Source organism: Vespula vulgaris, chromosome 3, assembly GCF_905475345.1.
Source record: "Vespula vulgaris chromosome 3, iyVesVulg1.1, whole genome shotgun sequence".
NCBI classification, from domain to species: domain Eukaryota; kingdom Metazoa; phylum Arthropoda; class Insecta; order Hymenoptera; family Vespidae; genus Vespula; species Vespula vulgaris.
The window spans coordinates 9,236,934-9,255,298 of NC_066588.1; the positions used below are offsets into that span (position 1 = coordinate 9,236,934).

At 32.3% G+C, this 18,365-nt stretch overlaps 1 protein-coding gene across 1 annotated transcript; it reads left to right on the forward strand.

The window, feature by feature from the left end:
- The first annotated feature begins 143 nt into the window (after window positions 1-143).
- Window positions 144-9,561, forward strand: LOC127062548 (fatty acid synthase-like). The gene is made up of 19 exons (XM_050990995.1): window positions 144-438; window positions 522-772; window positions 861-1,092; window positions 1,184-1,602; window positions 1,866-2,159; window positions 2,256-2,463; window positions 2,569-2,729; window positions 2,810-3,127; window positions 3,222-3,727; window positions 3,821-4,125; window positions 4,196-4,603; window positions 4,694-5,715; window positions 5,784-6,019; window positions 6,101-6,794; window positions 6,933-7,761; window positions 7,889-8,346; window positions 8,438-8,692; window positions 8,776-9,030; window positions 9,100-9,561. Exons 1-19 carry the CDS (start codon window positions 249-251, stop codon window positions 9,226-9,228), a joined length of 7,170 nt encoding a protein of 2,389 aa, XP_050846952.1. The 5' UTR covers window positions 144-248; the 3' UTR covers window positions 9,229-9,561.
- Window positions 9,562-18,365: the final 8,804 nt, after the last annotated feature.

Genomic DNA, 18,365 nt, shown 5'->3' on the forward strand with positions numbered 1-18,365 from the left:
ACAATAGAATAACAGGAAGTTCAAGAGTTAAATGTATTCATTCATCAATTCAATACGTTAAAAACATAAAGTAAAGAAAAAGTGCAATATTACGTCAGACAATCAAATCATTGACGAAGGATATTACATTGTTATAAAAGTGGATTCATCGTCGATTTCAGTCATAGTAAAAACTTATATATTCCTTCAATATAGATCTGATTACTACATTACATTTCGCGGTGAAAATCGATATATAACCAAATACCATGACAGGATATGAAGATACCAAAATATCGTACAAATGCCTGCCATATGCTAATCCAGAACCAGGCGAAGAAGTTGTTATTTCTGGAATCGCGGGTAGATTTCCAGAATCCCAAAATGTGAAGGAATTTAAAAATAATATTTTTAACTGCAAAGATTGTATCACCGAAAACGAATTCGCATGGACCTTAGGTATCAATTTCCGAATATACTAATTTCATTTATCAGAGTAAGCTATTTAACGTTAACCTTTTCCTGTCGTTATGATTTATAAGGTAATTCAGACATTCCAAAGCATTTCGGCAAAATTCAAAATATTGAGAAATTCGATGCGTCCTTTTTTCGAATACATTTTAAGCAAGCTCATACGATGGATCCTATGAGCAGAATGATGTTGGAACATACTTACGAAGCTATAATAGATTCTGGGATTAATCCAGAAGATCTTCGTGGAACAAGAACAGGTGTATTCGCAAATTCATGTTTCTCCGATTCCGAATCAGATTTGATTTACAAGAAAGTTAAGGTACTTGAAAATAACAAACGATGAGGCTATAAATTATTAATTACTTAAAAAAATGGATAAGGCGAAGAGTATGTCTCTTTAAAAATAGGCAGATATTTTCGGTATCACCAGCTGTGGCAGAGATATGATGGCTCAAAGTATTTCGTATTGGTTGGGTGTAACAGGTCCATCATATAACGTTGATACAGGGTGTAGTTCTACTCTATATGCGATGGATCAAGCTTACAGATCTATACGTAGTGGAGAATGCGATTATGCGATCGTCAGTGGATCGAATCTTTGCCTACACCCATATACGTTTCTACATTTTGTTCGTTTAGGTAGTGACTATACTAATTGTGCAGAAGAGTTTTCTTTTTTCATCAAATTATCATGATAATATTAATTCTTAAACTTGGATATCTTCAACAGGGGTGTTGAATCAAGATGGTCGCTGCAAAGTTTTCGACGAAGGTGCAAATGGTTACACACGTAGCGAATGTGTCTCTGTAGCATTTTTGCAAAAAGCAAAAACTGCTAAGAGAATCTATGCTACGATTATTCATGCGAAAACGAATTGTGATGGTTACAAAAAAGAAGGAATAGCGTTTCCATCTAAAGAAATGCAAAGTACTCTTCTCAAAAAATTCTACAAAGAATGCGGTATATCAACAGCTTGTATTCCTTACATTGAAGCACATGGTACTGGAACGAAAGTCGGAGATCCTGAAGAACTAAATTCCATAGATCAGATATTCACTAAAGATAGAACTAATCCTCTTAAAGTTGGTTCCGTAAAATCGAACATCGGGCATACTGAAGGAGTTAGTGGAATTTGTTCCATTATTAAGGTAAACATCTTTCGAAACATAAAGTGTCACAAATATTTACTTATCTGATTCTTTTCGATGTTTTATTAAGTTATTTAAAATTTATATTTTTAATTCCGATATATTCAGTTTATTGTTTATAAGGTAAACTTTGTGTTTATGCAGCATATTTGCATATCGTTTATATGCTTCTTTAAATATAAATGCAATCACGCGCGTAAAGACACACTCAACACACTCTCTTAATTATATAAATTTATATTTTATTTATATATGTCTTTTAGGCGATATTATCGATGGAATCTGGCATAATACCGCCAAATATTAACTTCAATGAACCACGAAAAGATGCGAAAGGCCTTATAGAAGGACGAATCGATGTTGTTGCACAACATACTCCCTTAGATGGTGAATACATAGCCGTTAATTCTTTTGGCTTCGGTGGTGCTAATGCTCACGTTTTACTCAAGTCGAATCCGAAAATAAAGATCGACAAAGGATTACCAGATGATGATTTGCCTAGACTCGTAGCTGTGTCAGGACGTACCACAAAAGCAGTAGAAACTATATTAAATGAAGTATGTAAAAAAAAAATCAACGTACTATTTAATAGGAGGTATAAAGATATAACTAGTTAAATTGTGCAAGTAATATTCAAACTTACTTTTCCATAGATCGATAAACGATCGACAGAAATTGAATTTATTCGCCTTCTTCACGATATTCATTATAAAGCAATACCAGGTCACTTATATCGAGGATACATCATAACTGATATTCAACATCCTGACACGAAAGTAAGGGAGATTGAGTATTCTTCTGGTACGCAGAAACCAATATGTTTCGTCTTCCCTGGAATAGATTCTCAATGGTCCGGAATATGTATGAAAACAATTATTCGAATATTTGTTTCTTAACTTTCAAATCTATAGAAATAATTAATATTACAATGATTAATTGTATTATGTGGTATCTAAAAATTCCTAGGTGAAGCATTGATGAAATTTCCAACATTTGCTAAAGCAATAGAGAAATGCGATGCTGTGTTAAAACCACGTAAACTTCATATTTATGAGATTTTAACTAGGACAGATATTAGCATATTAGACAATATCGTGTACTCATTCGTCCGTATAACAGCGGTTCAGGTACTGTTGACTAATATTTAAATACTTGTGATGTCTGCATTCATTGGGCAACATGAGGTAACGGTGAAAAATGTGAACAGATCGGCTTGGTAGACCTTCTAACTTCAGTAGGAATACTACCGGACTACATAATTGGATATTCTGTGGGTGAACTTGGTTGTGCATATGCAGACGGAATTTTGACACTGGAGGAAACGATATTGGCAGCGTATTCGCTAGGAATATCCGTGATAGAAGCAAAAATACCTCAATATTCTGTGGCCGTAGTAGGGCTTGGTTATAAAAATTTAATGAATTTATGTCCTAATGATATCGACGTCGTGTGTCACAATGGACCCGACAGTTCAACAATTATCGGATCAGCTGAATCATTAAAAGCATTTGTGGAAAAGCTACAGGTTCGTCTTATACCAGAGATAACCCAACAAATAATAAAAATTGCTTGGATTGATTTGTTTATGAAAAAACATGTAATATTTATACGTTTAACAGGCAAACGAAATATGGGCAAATGCGTTATCTGAGAAAAGAATACCATATCACAGCCGTTATATCGCTACAGCCAAGAGCAAACTTCTGACAAATTTGAAACAAGTGATACCTGTAGCAAAGCCTCGAAGTTATAAGTGGTTGAGTACATCTGTACCACAGAGCGAATGGTCAACTACAAGTGCACAATTCTCATCGGCCGAGTATCTTACTAATAATTTGTTGAAACCTGTACTATTTGCAGAAACGTTGAATTTAATTCCTAACAATGCCGTTACCATTGAAATTACGCCAGACAGCCAAGTACATGAAATTTTTAGCAAATCATTGCAAAAAACGGTTATGAATATTGCATTAACTCAGAAAGATCACAAAGATAACGTAAAAGTTTTCCTAGAAGGATTAGGGAAACTGTATAATGTCGGTTCACAGCTTGATCTTGCTAAACTATACCCACCTGTGGAATATCCTGTATGTCGAGGCACTCCAATGATATCACCTCTTATTAGGTAAGATTTACATGAATTTAAATCACAAGAAGGGTCCATAATTTTAAAATTTGTTGAAATTAGTGCAAATATTCATTATTATATTATGTATAGGTGGGAACATAGCAATAGCTGGTTCACAGTGAATTACAATAACCGGGAGAAACTTATTTCCCGAGAACAAATTATTACAGTAACGTACACCACTGAAGAATTCAAGTACATAAAGGGTCATGTGATTGATGGCAGAAATTTGTATCCTGGAGCAGGATATTTATGCCTGGTGTGGGAAACATTGGGAAGGCTAATAGAAACGTTCTATACAGAAATGTTCGTCGTCATGGAAAATATAAAATTTAATCGAGCCACAGCTATACCCAAAGAGGGCAAAGTGGAAATGGTTGTCATGATTCAGAAAGGTAAATGCTCCCTATCATATATAAACTACTTTCCACGTAATTTAGTGCATCACTTCCTTCAAATGAATAGGTAGTGGTAAATTCGAAGTGGTCGAGGGAAGTGCTGTTATTGTTACTGGAACAATTCGTAATATGGAATCGAACATATCCAAGGAGAAAGTACCCGCTGATATAATCAAGAGAAATCTTAATAATGAAGAAGAAGAATTAAATGAGAAGGATATCTATAAAGAGTTGAAGTTACGTGGTTACCAATATAGCGGTCTCTTCAGAAGCATACGTAGTGCGTCTGTTTCGGGAAGAAAAGGACACATCGAATGGAAAAATAATTGGGTAGCGTTTATGGACAACATGTTGCAGATGAAAATCATTAATGTAGATACTAGAGATTTATTGGTGCCGACTGGAATTCAAAAATTAGTAATAGATGCTAAAGCTCATAAAGAGTTTCTTCAAAGTTTGAATACTAATGAAAAATGTAAATATAACACATATTGTGAAAGAAAGGTGAAGCAATATACAAAGTTCCTTCATATCAAATACGGACAATGACCATTTTTTATTTCAGATGTACCTGTACAATTTTACGAAAACATTGATGTCATTGTCGCGGGGGGTGTGGAAATACATAAAGTTAGTGCTACTGCGATTGCACGAAAAAGACCTGTCAGTGATCCCATTATCGAAGAGTATAAATTCACTGCTTATCGTGACAGAATGGAAACATCACTACGAGAAATATTAACGTTATCCGTACATATTACTCTTGAGAATATACCAATGAACAAGGTGAAGACAATTGAACTCGTTCAAGATAAGGATAATATCTTAGCAGAGAAACTCGCTTCCCCGCTGGTTTTGGACATTTTGAACAAATTGCCTTTGGTGCAAGCCAATGTTAATGTATTCACACCGGGAGGAAAACTGGACAATATTCCTGAAGGTGTCACGATTTCAGAATTAAATATGATTGAAACGGGTGAAATCGCGTCATTGGCCATTGGATATGATTTGTTAACGAATGGAGAAAGGGACGATTTGAAAAAACTTCTAAAATCTACAAAAGACGGAGGTTTCATTTTATCTCGTGAAAAAAGGAATACAAAATTGAACTTATCAACTTTACAGGAAGTTCAGTTACGTGTAGTTTTGGAAAAAAGTACTTCGGAGGAATTTTGGATACTGTTAAGAAAGACGAATAAACTTGCAGAAAATACCATCATTATTCACGTTAAAAGTAATGAATTTGACTGGTTGCATAAAGTGCAACCTATACTTGCTAAGAATGAAGAGCGAAACATCCAGAACACAAGAATCATACTTGTTGAAGAAGGAAACTTTGAATCCGGTCTCTTAGGATTCATTAATTGTTTACAGAAAGAACCTGGTGGGAATATCTTTCGAGCTGTTTTAATTCAAGATCTTAAAGCCCCGAAATTTTCTCTGAAAATACCATTTTACTCCGAACAACTCAAAACGGATCTCGTTACTAATGTTCTACGTCCAGGGAACGTTTGGGGATCATATATGCATCAGCTACTTCCATCTCGGCAGCCCAAGCTTAGCTATCATGCCATTATTAATCAACCGGTATGAATAAAAATATTTTTGTAAATTATTAGCGCGTAGCATAGTGACACAAAAATATCTTTTAACAGGTACGTGGAGATTTAAGAACAATTCGTTGGGTTGAAGGGCCTATTACTAAGGATTATCAAGATGAAGATCTTATTAGTATTCATTATGCATCACTGAATTTCAAAGACGTGATGTTATCAACGGGTAAAATAGAACCAGATGGATGTAGTAGAAAAGATAGAGATTGCGTAATTGGATTTGAATACAGTGGAAAAAGTATTACTGGGCATAGAATTATGGGGCTTAACCGCAACAGGTATACTTCTTATTCAAATCATATCGGGTATATAAAATAATAGAAAATAGAAGTAAAGTGGACAAATGAATCTTGTTTCAGATGTTTATCAAATTTTTGTTATTTGGACAAAACTTTTTCTTGGACTGTACCTGAAAGTTGGACTTTAGAAGATGCAGCGACAGTACCTTGTGTATATTGCACATGCATAGCTGCACTTTACATAAACGGAGACATGCAGAAGGGTGACAGGATTCTTATCCATGCTGGTTCTGGTGGAATTGGTCAAGCCGCTATTAACTTAGCCCTCCGTGAAGGCTGTGAAGTATTTACTACGGTCGGTACACCAGAAAAACGTGAATTCATTAAAAAAACGTTCCCTAGTATAGATGATGATCACATTGGAAATTCGCGAGATACTAGTTTTGAGAAAATGATTTTGCAAGAAACGAATGGTGCAGGTGTAGACATTGTTCTAAATTCTTTAGCAGATGATAAATTTCAAACGTCGCTGCGTTGTTTGTCCAATAAAGGAAGATTTTTAGAAATTGGAAAGTTCGACTTAGCAGCAAATCATCAATTGAGCAACAAAATCTTCATGAAGGGCATCAGTTTTCATGGTGTAATGTTAGATCAAATTATAAACACAAATGACGAAGTCAAAAACGAAATTAGTTCAATATTCAACAAACTTATGAAGGAAAATGCGATCAAACCGATAATTAGGACAGTCTTCGGCCAAGATCAAGTAGAGACTGCACTTAGATTCATGGCAGCTGGAAAGCATATGGGAAAAGTAAGTACACGGCCATTGTATTTATGTATTTTATGTATTTTACTTTATTTTATGTCTATATAAATTTTATTATTCGTAGAAATAGTTTTTGTTTTAAGAAGATAAATTATAATCTGCAATCTGCCCTATATATCGTAGGTACTGATAAAGATCCGTGAAGAAAATGAACCAATAAATACACCCATTTTGGCTAAACCTGCTTACATTTGTATTCCGAACAAAAGTTATATAGTTCTTGGTGGTTTGGGAGGATTTGGCTTGGAACTAATCGACTGGTTGATTCTAAGAAATGCTCAGAATATTGTCATTACTTCACGTAATGGCATAAAGTATGGTTATCAACACTTGAGAATCAAATTGTGGAAATCATACGGTGTGAATATCAAGATCCTGGTAGGTCTAGATGCGGCTGATCGCGATGCCAGTGAACTAATTGTGAAAACAGCTATTGACCAGGGTCCTGTCGATGGTGTATTCAATCTCGCGGTATCTTTGAAAGACAGTATTTGTAGAAATCAAACACCGGAGACTTTTGAGGAATCTTTCAAAGGAAAAGCATGGGCAACAAAATGTTTGGACGAGGTGACCAGAAAACTTTGTCCAGATCTTCGTCATTTTGTCGTTTTCTCTTCCGTGTCATGCGGAAGAGGGAATGCTGGACAAACTAATTACGGTATGGCTAATTCCATTATGGAAAGAATATGTGAAAAGAGAGTAGAAGAAGGTTTGCCTGGATTAGCTATACAATGGGGAGCGATTGGAGATGTCGGTTTGGTTGCTGAAATGCAAAACGAAGATAAAGAACTTGTTATTGGTGGTACCCTACTGCAAAAAATATCTTCATGTTTAGAAGAACTTAATGGGTTTTTGGTACAGGATATAGCTGTGGTTGCTAGTATGGTAGTTGCTGAAAAACGAAACAAAAGCGATATGAATAATGTTGTAGACGCTGTCTTAAATATTTTGTGTATGTATTATCCAACCATATATTATTATTGATATTAATAATTTCACTTCAGTACTCCTTGAAATTTCCTTGATATACTTTCTTTACTTATCGTTATTAACTGAAAAGTATCAATTTTTGACTTCAGGTATTAAAGATTTGAAAAGCATTAATCCACGTACTCCCTTGCCTGAACTTGGAATGGATTCCATGACTGCTGTAGAAATAAGACAGACACTCGAACGTGAATATGAAATATACCTTACCGTTTCAGATATTCGGAACTTGAACTTCGAAACTCTCATGGGAATGAATAATAAATTGATGGAAAATAATTACTCTCATAAAAATGATACAAATCAAGTGTTATCCATTATAAATATATTAAAGCAATTCTATGATGAAATGAGTAATGAACTAGCTATACCACTTAAAACCAATCCGGTGGAGGGTCGGGATGAGATATTCTTTCTTCCAGGGATCGAAGGCTATGCTGGCGCTTTCAAAATATTAGAATCGAACATTAAATCACCCGCGACATGTTTTCAATTCCAGACAAATTATGAGTTAAAAACTATTGAAGCTATGGCCAATTTCGTGCTACCGGTATGTCCAGTATTTAGAAAAATACATTTGATTAAATTGAATACTGATGAACATTAGATATTAACATGATACATAACTTTACGTATTGTAGCATATATTGGAGAGACTTAAGGATCGAAGGAAATTCATGTTAATAGGACATTCATTTGGATCGCTTGTAGCTATTGAACTCGCACGAATGTTAGAAGTCAAAGGGTTTATTGGCCGGTTAATATTGATAGACGGTGCTCCTCAGTATCTGAAAAAATTAATACAGGAAAACTTGCGTTCATCATCGCAAGAAGAATTAGAGAACAATATTTTGTACGATATAATCAATGCATATGAGAGTGGCAAAGATGTAGAGGTTCGTCTTCATTTTTCTGAAGGATATTATTTCTTGTCTATTTTCGGAAAGTCTCATATTAATTTTCTAATATTACTTTGCAGCTTGAACTTGAATTAAAAAAATGCAATTCGTGGGATGAAAAATTAAATGCATGGCTTAATGTTCTATCTCCCGAACGCAAAGAATTATTTTCAAAAGTAGATCGAAGAAATGTTATTCACTCAGTTTATGTGAGATTGCGAGCAATTGCAACTTATAATCCAGATCCAATGCCATATCTAAGAGCACCAATCACATTGTTCAAACCGCTATTTCCTCCTATATTAAATGCTTCGTATGATTATGAACTGCAAGATGTAGGTTTTGAAACTTTGTAGAAATGATGAAAATGATATTATTTTATTGTAAAGTGGTGGTATTTTCAGATAACTGAAGGCAAAGTAGATGTTCACGTTGTTGAAGGTAATCATACTACGATGTTATGTGCCACGGAAATTGCAATGGCTATTAATGGTGAATTATTTGAGTGTGCTGCAACAATTAAGAAAACGTAATTTAAGAAAACTAATAGTGCATTGATGATATATTTGTGTGTTGTGATTATTCAAAGTAAATATGGGATATCAGCTTTATGTGACAAATTTATTTGTATTTTGGAATAGAGGAAATAAGAGGGAAGTCTGCTTTCGAAATCTGATAAATATTTGAAGTTTGTAGTAGATAATTGGATAGTATCCGTTCTTATATAAATCACATTAACGGAAAAATTACGTGGCTCTTTCTATTCGTTATAATGTATCGTTCTATTTACTACAGGCTTCAGAAATATTATGTTTGACTTGTAAAAGATCATATAAAATATAAATCTAATTTATGAGAGAATGGTACACCGTACAAACGTTGGATTTTCTCCGTGTGAACGTCATTCTGCCTTTATAGTCATTCCATTTGTGATTTCAATCCTTTTTAATGAGCAACTTCGGTAAGGAAACTCTTTATCGTGTCTTTTAGCAGATCGAGTTAACTAATCAATCGAAGATATTTTTCCTCGAAATTTCGATGATGCAATATTTTGAGTTATAAATTATTTTGAGTTTGATCGCCATTAATATACTGCATATATATTTGTACTATTCTGAAGTGTCATAATATTTTTTTTATTATTGTTGATTGTTGGTAAGTAGTATATAACTACACGTTCAGAAGTAGCATGTAACTACAATTTTGCCCTTGGTTTGTGCAATACTGTTTCTTCCCCTTTTTATAAGCGAAATCTATTTACGAGTTAACATGACGATTGGTTAGTGCCTATCAGAAAAGAATAACTAGGAAATTAATATTGGTAGAAAATAGTTTCCATAAAATCGATACACGAATGATACCGTTCTTCCAAACTATATACGTCAATATCCGCACGAGTATGACACACTCATCACTCCTATATTAGGCTACCCTTCGCTCCATATCGCTTATTATAATCTAAAAGAGACGATCAGAGAATAACGGAAGTAACGATTTCTCCTATCTGTGCAACTCACGTTTCGTTGGTTACACAACCACCTATAGTATTATATTATCAACACTTTTATGCTTAATGATACGTTGCGGGTTTGGAAGCGTTGGGTTCATACAAATGCATAATTTTGATACTTTTATACATTCGTTTTGGTAATATATAACATTTGATAATATATGATAATGTAAGACAATAATTGTCTTCAATTTTTCAGAATATATAATTTGGTAGTTTTATAGTACTATACTGCCAAATAGCGTTTTTCAGCCTGTTTTGGCAAGGATATTATTCTATCAACTAGCTTTTATTGACACAATCGTCGCTGATACTTGTGGACAAATGATATGGACGATGCCATCATATGTTCGTCATTTTACTTATCTCAACTGGCAATACAGTAGTAATGTTGATATATACTTGCTTAGATACGTACATGTATTTTCCTCACCATGGTGCGTATAGATATCAATACTTATCCATCTCGGTTCACCTATCACCCGTCCTTATGCACTGAATAATCTCAACTTACGAACACGGAGCGAGCTGTTCAAGAGGCATAGTTTCAATTGATTTAGATTCAACAATTAAAAATGATTTATAAGGAGATATCAAGGAATGTTTCAATAATCAAACACTTTATGGTAACTTCACCATAAAGGTAATTCTCAATCCTCATCGAACAAACGATCCTTATCATAGAAGGATCAGGATTTCTCAATAAATTTACACATTTCGAGGTCTTTACCCTGCAATAGATATTAGAAAATTCGTTCTATTAGAGGCTAAATTTACATATTTAGGTACAATTAAATATGTCCAGATCGAGTTGATTTCAAACTTCTCTAATTCATCCCATAGAAAGACATTTTGTAAGCTTTAAGATATTGAATTATCGTATTACTACAAAATTTTTCAGCTCTGTGCTTGAATAGCATCGATTTATTATTTAACGTTAATATAGAGACAGGTAGTTCATAGGTCAGTTTCAAATGTAGCTGTTATTATTTGAATATATATTGTATTAAATACTGTGGAGCGTGAATGGACGTGATAATTAATTTTTAAAAAACAAATTACAATTCCGTAAAAAGTTACTTCTTATTTTCTATTTTATGATTTTTTTTCAGGTTTTTAACTTTTTTATATTTTGTATTTTTTAATTAATTCTCGATTATCTTGCTTTAAAATACGCTTAGAATCAATTTTAGTTCAAAGTACTTCAATATGCATGGTAATAATATATTCATATCATACTGATCAAAGTGCAGGTTATTCAATAGACCTCTGGACAAAAATATTTTTTAACAAATATTAAGCCACTACTTTTATTTGTTGTTCAGTTACCGGGTTTCAATATAAAATCCATTTGTTTTTCAGCTTTTAGAAAATTATTTTAATATAATTAAGAACATTACCTTCAATAGTCCCCAGATATGAGCATGAATATATTTTCTTTCTACATGTTTTTACCTTCATATCTGTTCGACTATTATTCATCAAATAATGCAATATAAAGGCATGTATCCAGAAAAAATAATGCATGTACCTTGTAAGATAGTTGATATTTCCAGCTATCAGAGATATATATTACAATAAAATTTATATGCTTTATCATTAAATAGTGTTGACGCTTACGTAGCATGAATAGAAAAATAAATAATGCAAATATAAATTTGAATAATGTATGCGAATAGATAATATTAAATGGAAAGAAAATTTTTGGCGATCTCAGATAATATATTTTTGGAAGGATATAAAACAAATGAATAAAATTAGATTTGTCAATACTGATCAGATATAGAAAAAAAATATTTCAATGTCAATTGAGGTTTCTACACATTATATTTTGAAGGAGAATAAGAAAGATAACAATTTCATGAATGTATAGGAGAAATGTCCAAATTTTATTCAGTTATATCAATCCAAGCTAAAAAGTTGCCATTTCTGAATACGCTCGTAGATTTGCAGAAGCCAATAATGAGGGGGAAATGAAAAATAATATTGATAACAGCAAAGATTGTATCAACGATGAAAACTATCCTTGGAAATTATATTTTAAAGTTTGAACAATCTCATATGATCCTATGAGCCGAATGTTGAACGAACGTACTTATAAGGCTACAGTACATTCTAGTATTATTCCAGAATATATTCCAGAAATATTCATAGAATGTTGTATTAGCAGCTATTTGTTTCTCCGCTTCCGAGATATCTGTGCTTTACAGGGAACTTGATGTAGATGAACACATCATCATATAGATTCTACATTACTTATAAAGATAGGTAAAACAAATGACAAATGTATGTTTCAATGTAGACAAATGGCTGCGGTACCATGAGGTTTATCAAAGTTTTAACAAAGCTTTAAAATATTTTATAATATTAGTTAGATGTACCTGGACCATTGTGTAACGTCGATGCAACCTGTAATTCTAGTGGTAACACGATAGAACACTCTTATATATCTATACGCAGTGGATTATGCGATTATACGATCGTCGGTGGATCAAATATGTGCTTCCATCCTGTTGTTTTTTTTACCGTTTACTCGTTACGTACTGCTTCCATCATGTTCTTCGCAAGATTTCTATTTTTCATTTAACTATCGTGGTAACGTTAATTTAAAAAATCGGATATCTCTGACAGAGATGTTAAACTGAGACCATTGCTGCAAGGTTGAAAAGATGCACTGTTACACAAACTGTATGCTCTTCTATAGCATTATACAAAAAGCAAAAATTGTTACGGAAATCCGTGCTGCGATTATTCATGCGAAGACGATTTCTGATGGTTATAATAGTGAAGGAATAAAGTTCTCATTGATCGAAAAGTACCCTTTCAAAGAATTCTACAAGTAATGCCTTACATTCCCTAGATCGAAGCATATAACACTAATGAAGATCAGGTATCCCGAAGAATTAAGTTTCATAAATCGAATTTTCACTAAATTGAGAGTAAATCCACTAAATCCGATTGCATCAAGTCAAACTTGGGACATATCAAACCAACCAGATTCTTCTATTGCAAAGATAAACAATGTTTTCAGTTTAATATTGAATAAATATAGGCCTACACAGGAATTATTGATATATATAAGCGATAAAGCCATTATTCCACTAAATATTAATATTAACAGGTCACGTAAATACGCGAAAGCTATCGTAGATAGACGAATCGAAATAATTGCATAGTCAGTTCCGTGAGATGTAAACGTATAGCCATAAACGAATGCTGATGTTTTACTTAAACTGATGCCTAATCCAAAAACAGAAATTAACAATGGATTGCCAGATAATAATTTACTTAGATTCGTAACTGCTTTTTTACTTATTGAAGTAGTAGAAATGCGTATGCAAAAAGAATTAACTGTTACGAAATGGAAAAAGAATTGGGTAACGTTCATGGATAACGTAATGCAAATGATAATCATAGATTTAGAAACTACAGATCTTTGTGGCGACTGGAATTTGAAAATAGTTCATGGATACTAAAGCTCATCAACCATATGTGCTTTGTTAGATAATTAATCAAAAATATAAATACAAAATAATTATCAATGGAATGTGAAATAATATATGAAAATAATATTATTAGAAATTCGTTAGTGTTCCTTTCCGTCGATTACTTTTAATCCTATTTTTTTTGTCAGATTTACCTGAACGTTTTTTCAAAATCAATGATGCACTGGTAGCGAATGGTTTGGAAATGTACAAAGTTGTATCTATTGTGATTTCTCGAAAACGACATTTTTGTCATCTAATTATCAATCAATATAAATTCGCTACTTATAATATAATAAAAGAAATATACGATAAGAAATAACGATAAGAATTAACGTTATCTATGTATATCACTTTTGAGAATATACCAATAATCAAATCGAGAACAGTCGAGTTCGTTGTTAATAAAGACAATAGATCAACAGAAAAACTCGATTCTCCAATAGTTTGGGATATTTTGGACGTTTTGCTTTTGGCGGAAATAAACGTTAATGTATTCACATTCCCTAGCAAATTAGGCAGCGAGGATATTCCGAAAGATGTTACTATTTTAGAATCATATATGACAGAAACGGGTGGAACTGAGTTATTTGTTATTTGATATGGTTTATTGAGGAATCGAGAAAAAGACAGTATAAAATCATTTTTAAAATCTAAAAGATGGTGGTTTCCTTTTATTTCCTAAGAATAGAAATAAATCATTGGATATATTGATTCTACAGGAACTTGAATTACGTATAGTTTCAGAAAAACATACTTCCGTGGAATTTCGAATATTGTCAAAAAAGAAAAATAAAATTCCGGAAAATATGATGATTATTAAAGTTCATAGCAATGATTTAACTGATCGTAAAAAGTGCATGCTGTATTTGTCAGCAATGAAAAGCAGAATAACAACAAAACAAGAATCATTCTTCTTGAAGAAGGAAACAATAAGTATTATATCTTAGGATTCATTAATTGCTTACAGAAAGAACCTAGTGGATTCTTCTAATTCAAGAGCTTAAGACCGGAAATTTTGTTTAAATCTACCTCTTTACACAATGGGAACGACTGGAAACAGATCTCGTCACTAATGTTTTACGAGCAGGGAATATATAAGGGTTTATATAATATTAAATATATAAGGAACATATAAGTTTGGGGTTCATATAAGCACCAGCTTCTTCGACCTTGCGAGCTCAGACTCACCTACCAAGGCATTATTAATCAATTAGTATGTATGAATATATTTTATCAAATTGTTAGCGTATAACATTATACAAAAATATCTTTTTTATAGGTACGTGGAGATTTAAGTACGATTCATTAGATTGAAGGGTCAATTACAACAAATATCAAAATGAAGACCTTGTTAGTATCTATTATGCATCATTAAATTTCAAAGACATGATGTTGTCAACGGGTAAAATATCGCTAGAAGTAGACACTAGAAAATATATAGATTACCTGATTGAATTTGAATACAATGGAATAAATATTAGTGCACGTAGAATTATGGGAGTTAACCGGAATAGGTGAACTCATTGTTTAAATCATTATTATGTCCTGGATGCAAACTATTAGATAACAGAAGTGCATTAAATAAATAATATTTTTTCAAATGTTTTACAAATTTTTATCTATTGCACGAGACTTTTTCATGGGTTGTACTTGATAGTTGGAATTTAGAATATGCAACAATAATATCGTGTATATATTGCATATACATAGCAGCACCTTACATTAATAGAGGAATGCAGAAGGGTGAAAGGATACTTATTCATGCTAGCTCTGGTGGAATTGGCCAAGCTGCGATTAACTTAGCCCTCCCTGAAGGCTGTTAAGTATTCACTACGGTCGATACACCAGAAAAACATAGATTCCTTAAAGAAACATTCTCTAGTAAAGATGATCGTCACACTGAAAATTTTCAAGATACTAGCTTGGAAAAATAATTTTGCAGCTAATTAATGTTGCAAATGTAGACATTCTCGTAAATTCTTAAGCGTATGAAAAACTACAAGCGCCGTTATTTAGCCAATAAAGGAAAATTTTTAGAAACTGGAAGTTCGACTTATCTGCAAATAATCAATTAAGCTACAGAATCTTTATGAAGGGTATCTGATTTCATGGTGCAATGTTGGATCAAATTGTGAACACAAATGAAGTCAAAAATTAAATTTATTTAATATTCAACAAACTTATGAAGGAAAATGCGATCAATGACAGCCGGAAAGCATATGGGAAAAGTAAGTTGATGGTCGTTGTATTTATGTATTTCATGTATTCTATTTTGTTTTATGTATGTATATATTTTATTCTTCATGAAATTTTATTTTATTTTAAGTATATGAGTTACAAACCTAAAATCCGTCTTATATGTAATACAAATTTATCAAGATCGATGAAGAAAATGAATCACTAACTACATCCATTTAGTCTGAACCTTCTGATACATGTTTTCTGAACAAAAGTTATGTATTTCTTAGTGGATTGGGAGGTTTTGGCTTGGAACTTGTCGATTTGTTGATTCTAAGAAATGCTCAAAATATTTCCCTCATTTTGCGAAATGTTATAGAATATGGTTATCAACATATGAGAATGGAATTATGGCAATCAAACGGCGTGAGTTTCAAGAATCTGATTTGTCTCTATGCGTCTAAACGAGATGGCTGCAAATTTATTGTGAAAACAGCGTTAAGCAAATAAAGGTTCAATGGTATATTCAATCTCGCGGTTTATTTGAAAGGAGTATTTATAGTAATTAAAAACCATAGATTTTTGTGGAGTCTTTCTAAGGAAAAGCACCAGCCACCAAATATTTGGACGAGGAGACCAGAAAAATTTGTTCAGATCTTGCTCACTTCGTAATTTTCTCTTGAGTCTTTTGTGGAAGAGGGAATGTTGGACAAGCGAAATACGGTATGGCTAATTCCATTATGGAAAGCATATGTAAGAAAATATAACTATCACCACTAACTTTGTTAAATCCAACTCCATATAGACAGTTAAATAAACAGAAAGATACTTATTTTTGAGAAAATTGTACTAATAAAGAATACACAAAGATCTATGTACTGGCATACTTCAAATAATTTCAAACTGATTATAAACAATAAACTCTTTATATACAAAACCATCAGAAAATGCATCTGATTATACATCCTGCAAATCTGTGGCATGGCGATCAGATCCATCATAAAGACAATTGAAATGCTATAATCTATTTTTTGCGTAATATTCTAAATGTATATTGATTTATTAGAAATGATAATATTAAGAAGGTTATACAATTTCCATCAGGTTAATAAGAACTTATAAATCTTTTATAGCAACGTCAAATTAAAATCAATAACCATATAAACTATCTTGACAAAAATTGCGAGCCACATCTGCCTAGAATATTACAGAGAAAGCAGCATTTAGATATACTCGGAATCAATTTCTAATACATCCCATACGCATAGAAAAGTTGCAACAGTACTATAGATTACATAGGAATTTTCGGTAACTGTATTGAGATTTGCACGATATTATATTCACCTCTACAAATGGTACAAGTAATTTTGTTTAAAAATTTAATACACAAATAAAGGAATAATGAAAGGAAATAAAACTCCTTTACATTGTATCCTTTGCCGCCGTCATTCTTGCTATGTGACATCTTCTGTACTCTTTGTACTTACGTATTCTCAAGATTTATTCCTCTTTCAGATCACACATATCATTATCTACAATCTCCGTAATACTGCTTAGCTTACTTCTTTGTTTCACACAATTTATAATAATAATTATCTTAATGATACCAATAACAATAATAATAACAATAACAATAACAATAAAATTACAATAACAATGACAATGAAAAGAACAATGTTAACGACAATAACAATAACAATAATAATAATAGTAATAATAATAATAACAAAATAATAAAACGTAACAGTCAAAAACACATATTTTTTACATTTCATATTTTACTAATCACTACTACTTTCTTCCGTACATACACAATTTTATTAAATATTATAAAATATTTTGTGAGCTATACAAAATCATACTTATTTTTCGCAATAATTACTCGGATATGATGTAGGACGCGAAAGTTTCTGGGTAAAACGGTGTATACATAATGCACGACATAATATAAGAATCTTTATAATGCAATATCTATCGTGTTACTTAACTTGATTTCCTTGTTACTGAATAGTTAACTCATTACATAACTTTAATAGAAATACAAGCAGTTCAAGGTTTAGTGTGATATGGATTCATTTTCATTACAATAATTTAGCATAGTCTTTTCTATACAGGATAGATTGCGTGTTATAACGAATATTGTTCAGAGATATATAGTGTTGCTATAAGAAGAGATCTATTATTAATGAATTCAATAATTATGAAGAAGTACGGTTAGTTTCGATTTCAGTTCAAATTTCTATAGTTATATCGCACAGAGAAATAAGAAAAACAAACAGATTATGAATAAGTACAAATAGGCAAAACAATCGCGAATCCAGAATCTAGCGAAGAAGATACTATTTCTGGATTAATTGCTTATTTTCCGAAATTATATAATGCAGAGAGATTAGATTAGTTTTTAATCGCAAAGACCTTATCACCGATCAAGATTGGTGTTAAAGACTAGGCTTCGATAATACATATTTATACGATTTATTTTATTTAATGAAAT

Coding starts and splice junctions, on each gene's coding strand:
- LOC127062548 (XM_050990995.1), top strand. CDS start 249: ATGACAGGATATGAAGATACCAAAATATCGTACAAATGCCTGCCATAT. Junction 1,603..1,865: donor GAATTTGTTCCATTATTAAG/GTAAACATCTTT, acceptor TATGTCTTTTAG/GCGATATTATCGATGGAATC. Junction 3,128..3,221: donor CATTTGTGGAAAAGCTACAG/GTTCGTCTTATA, acceptor TACGTTTAACAG/GCAAACGAAATATGGGCAAA.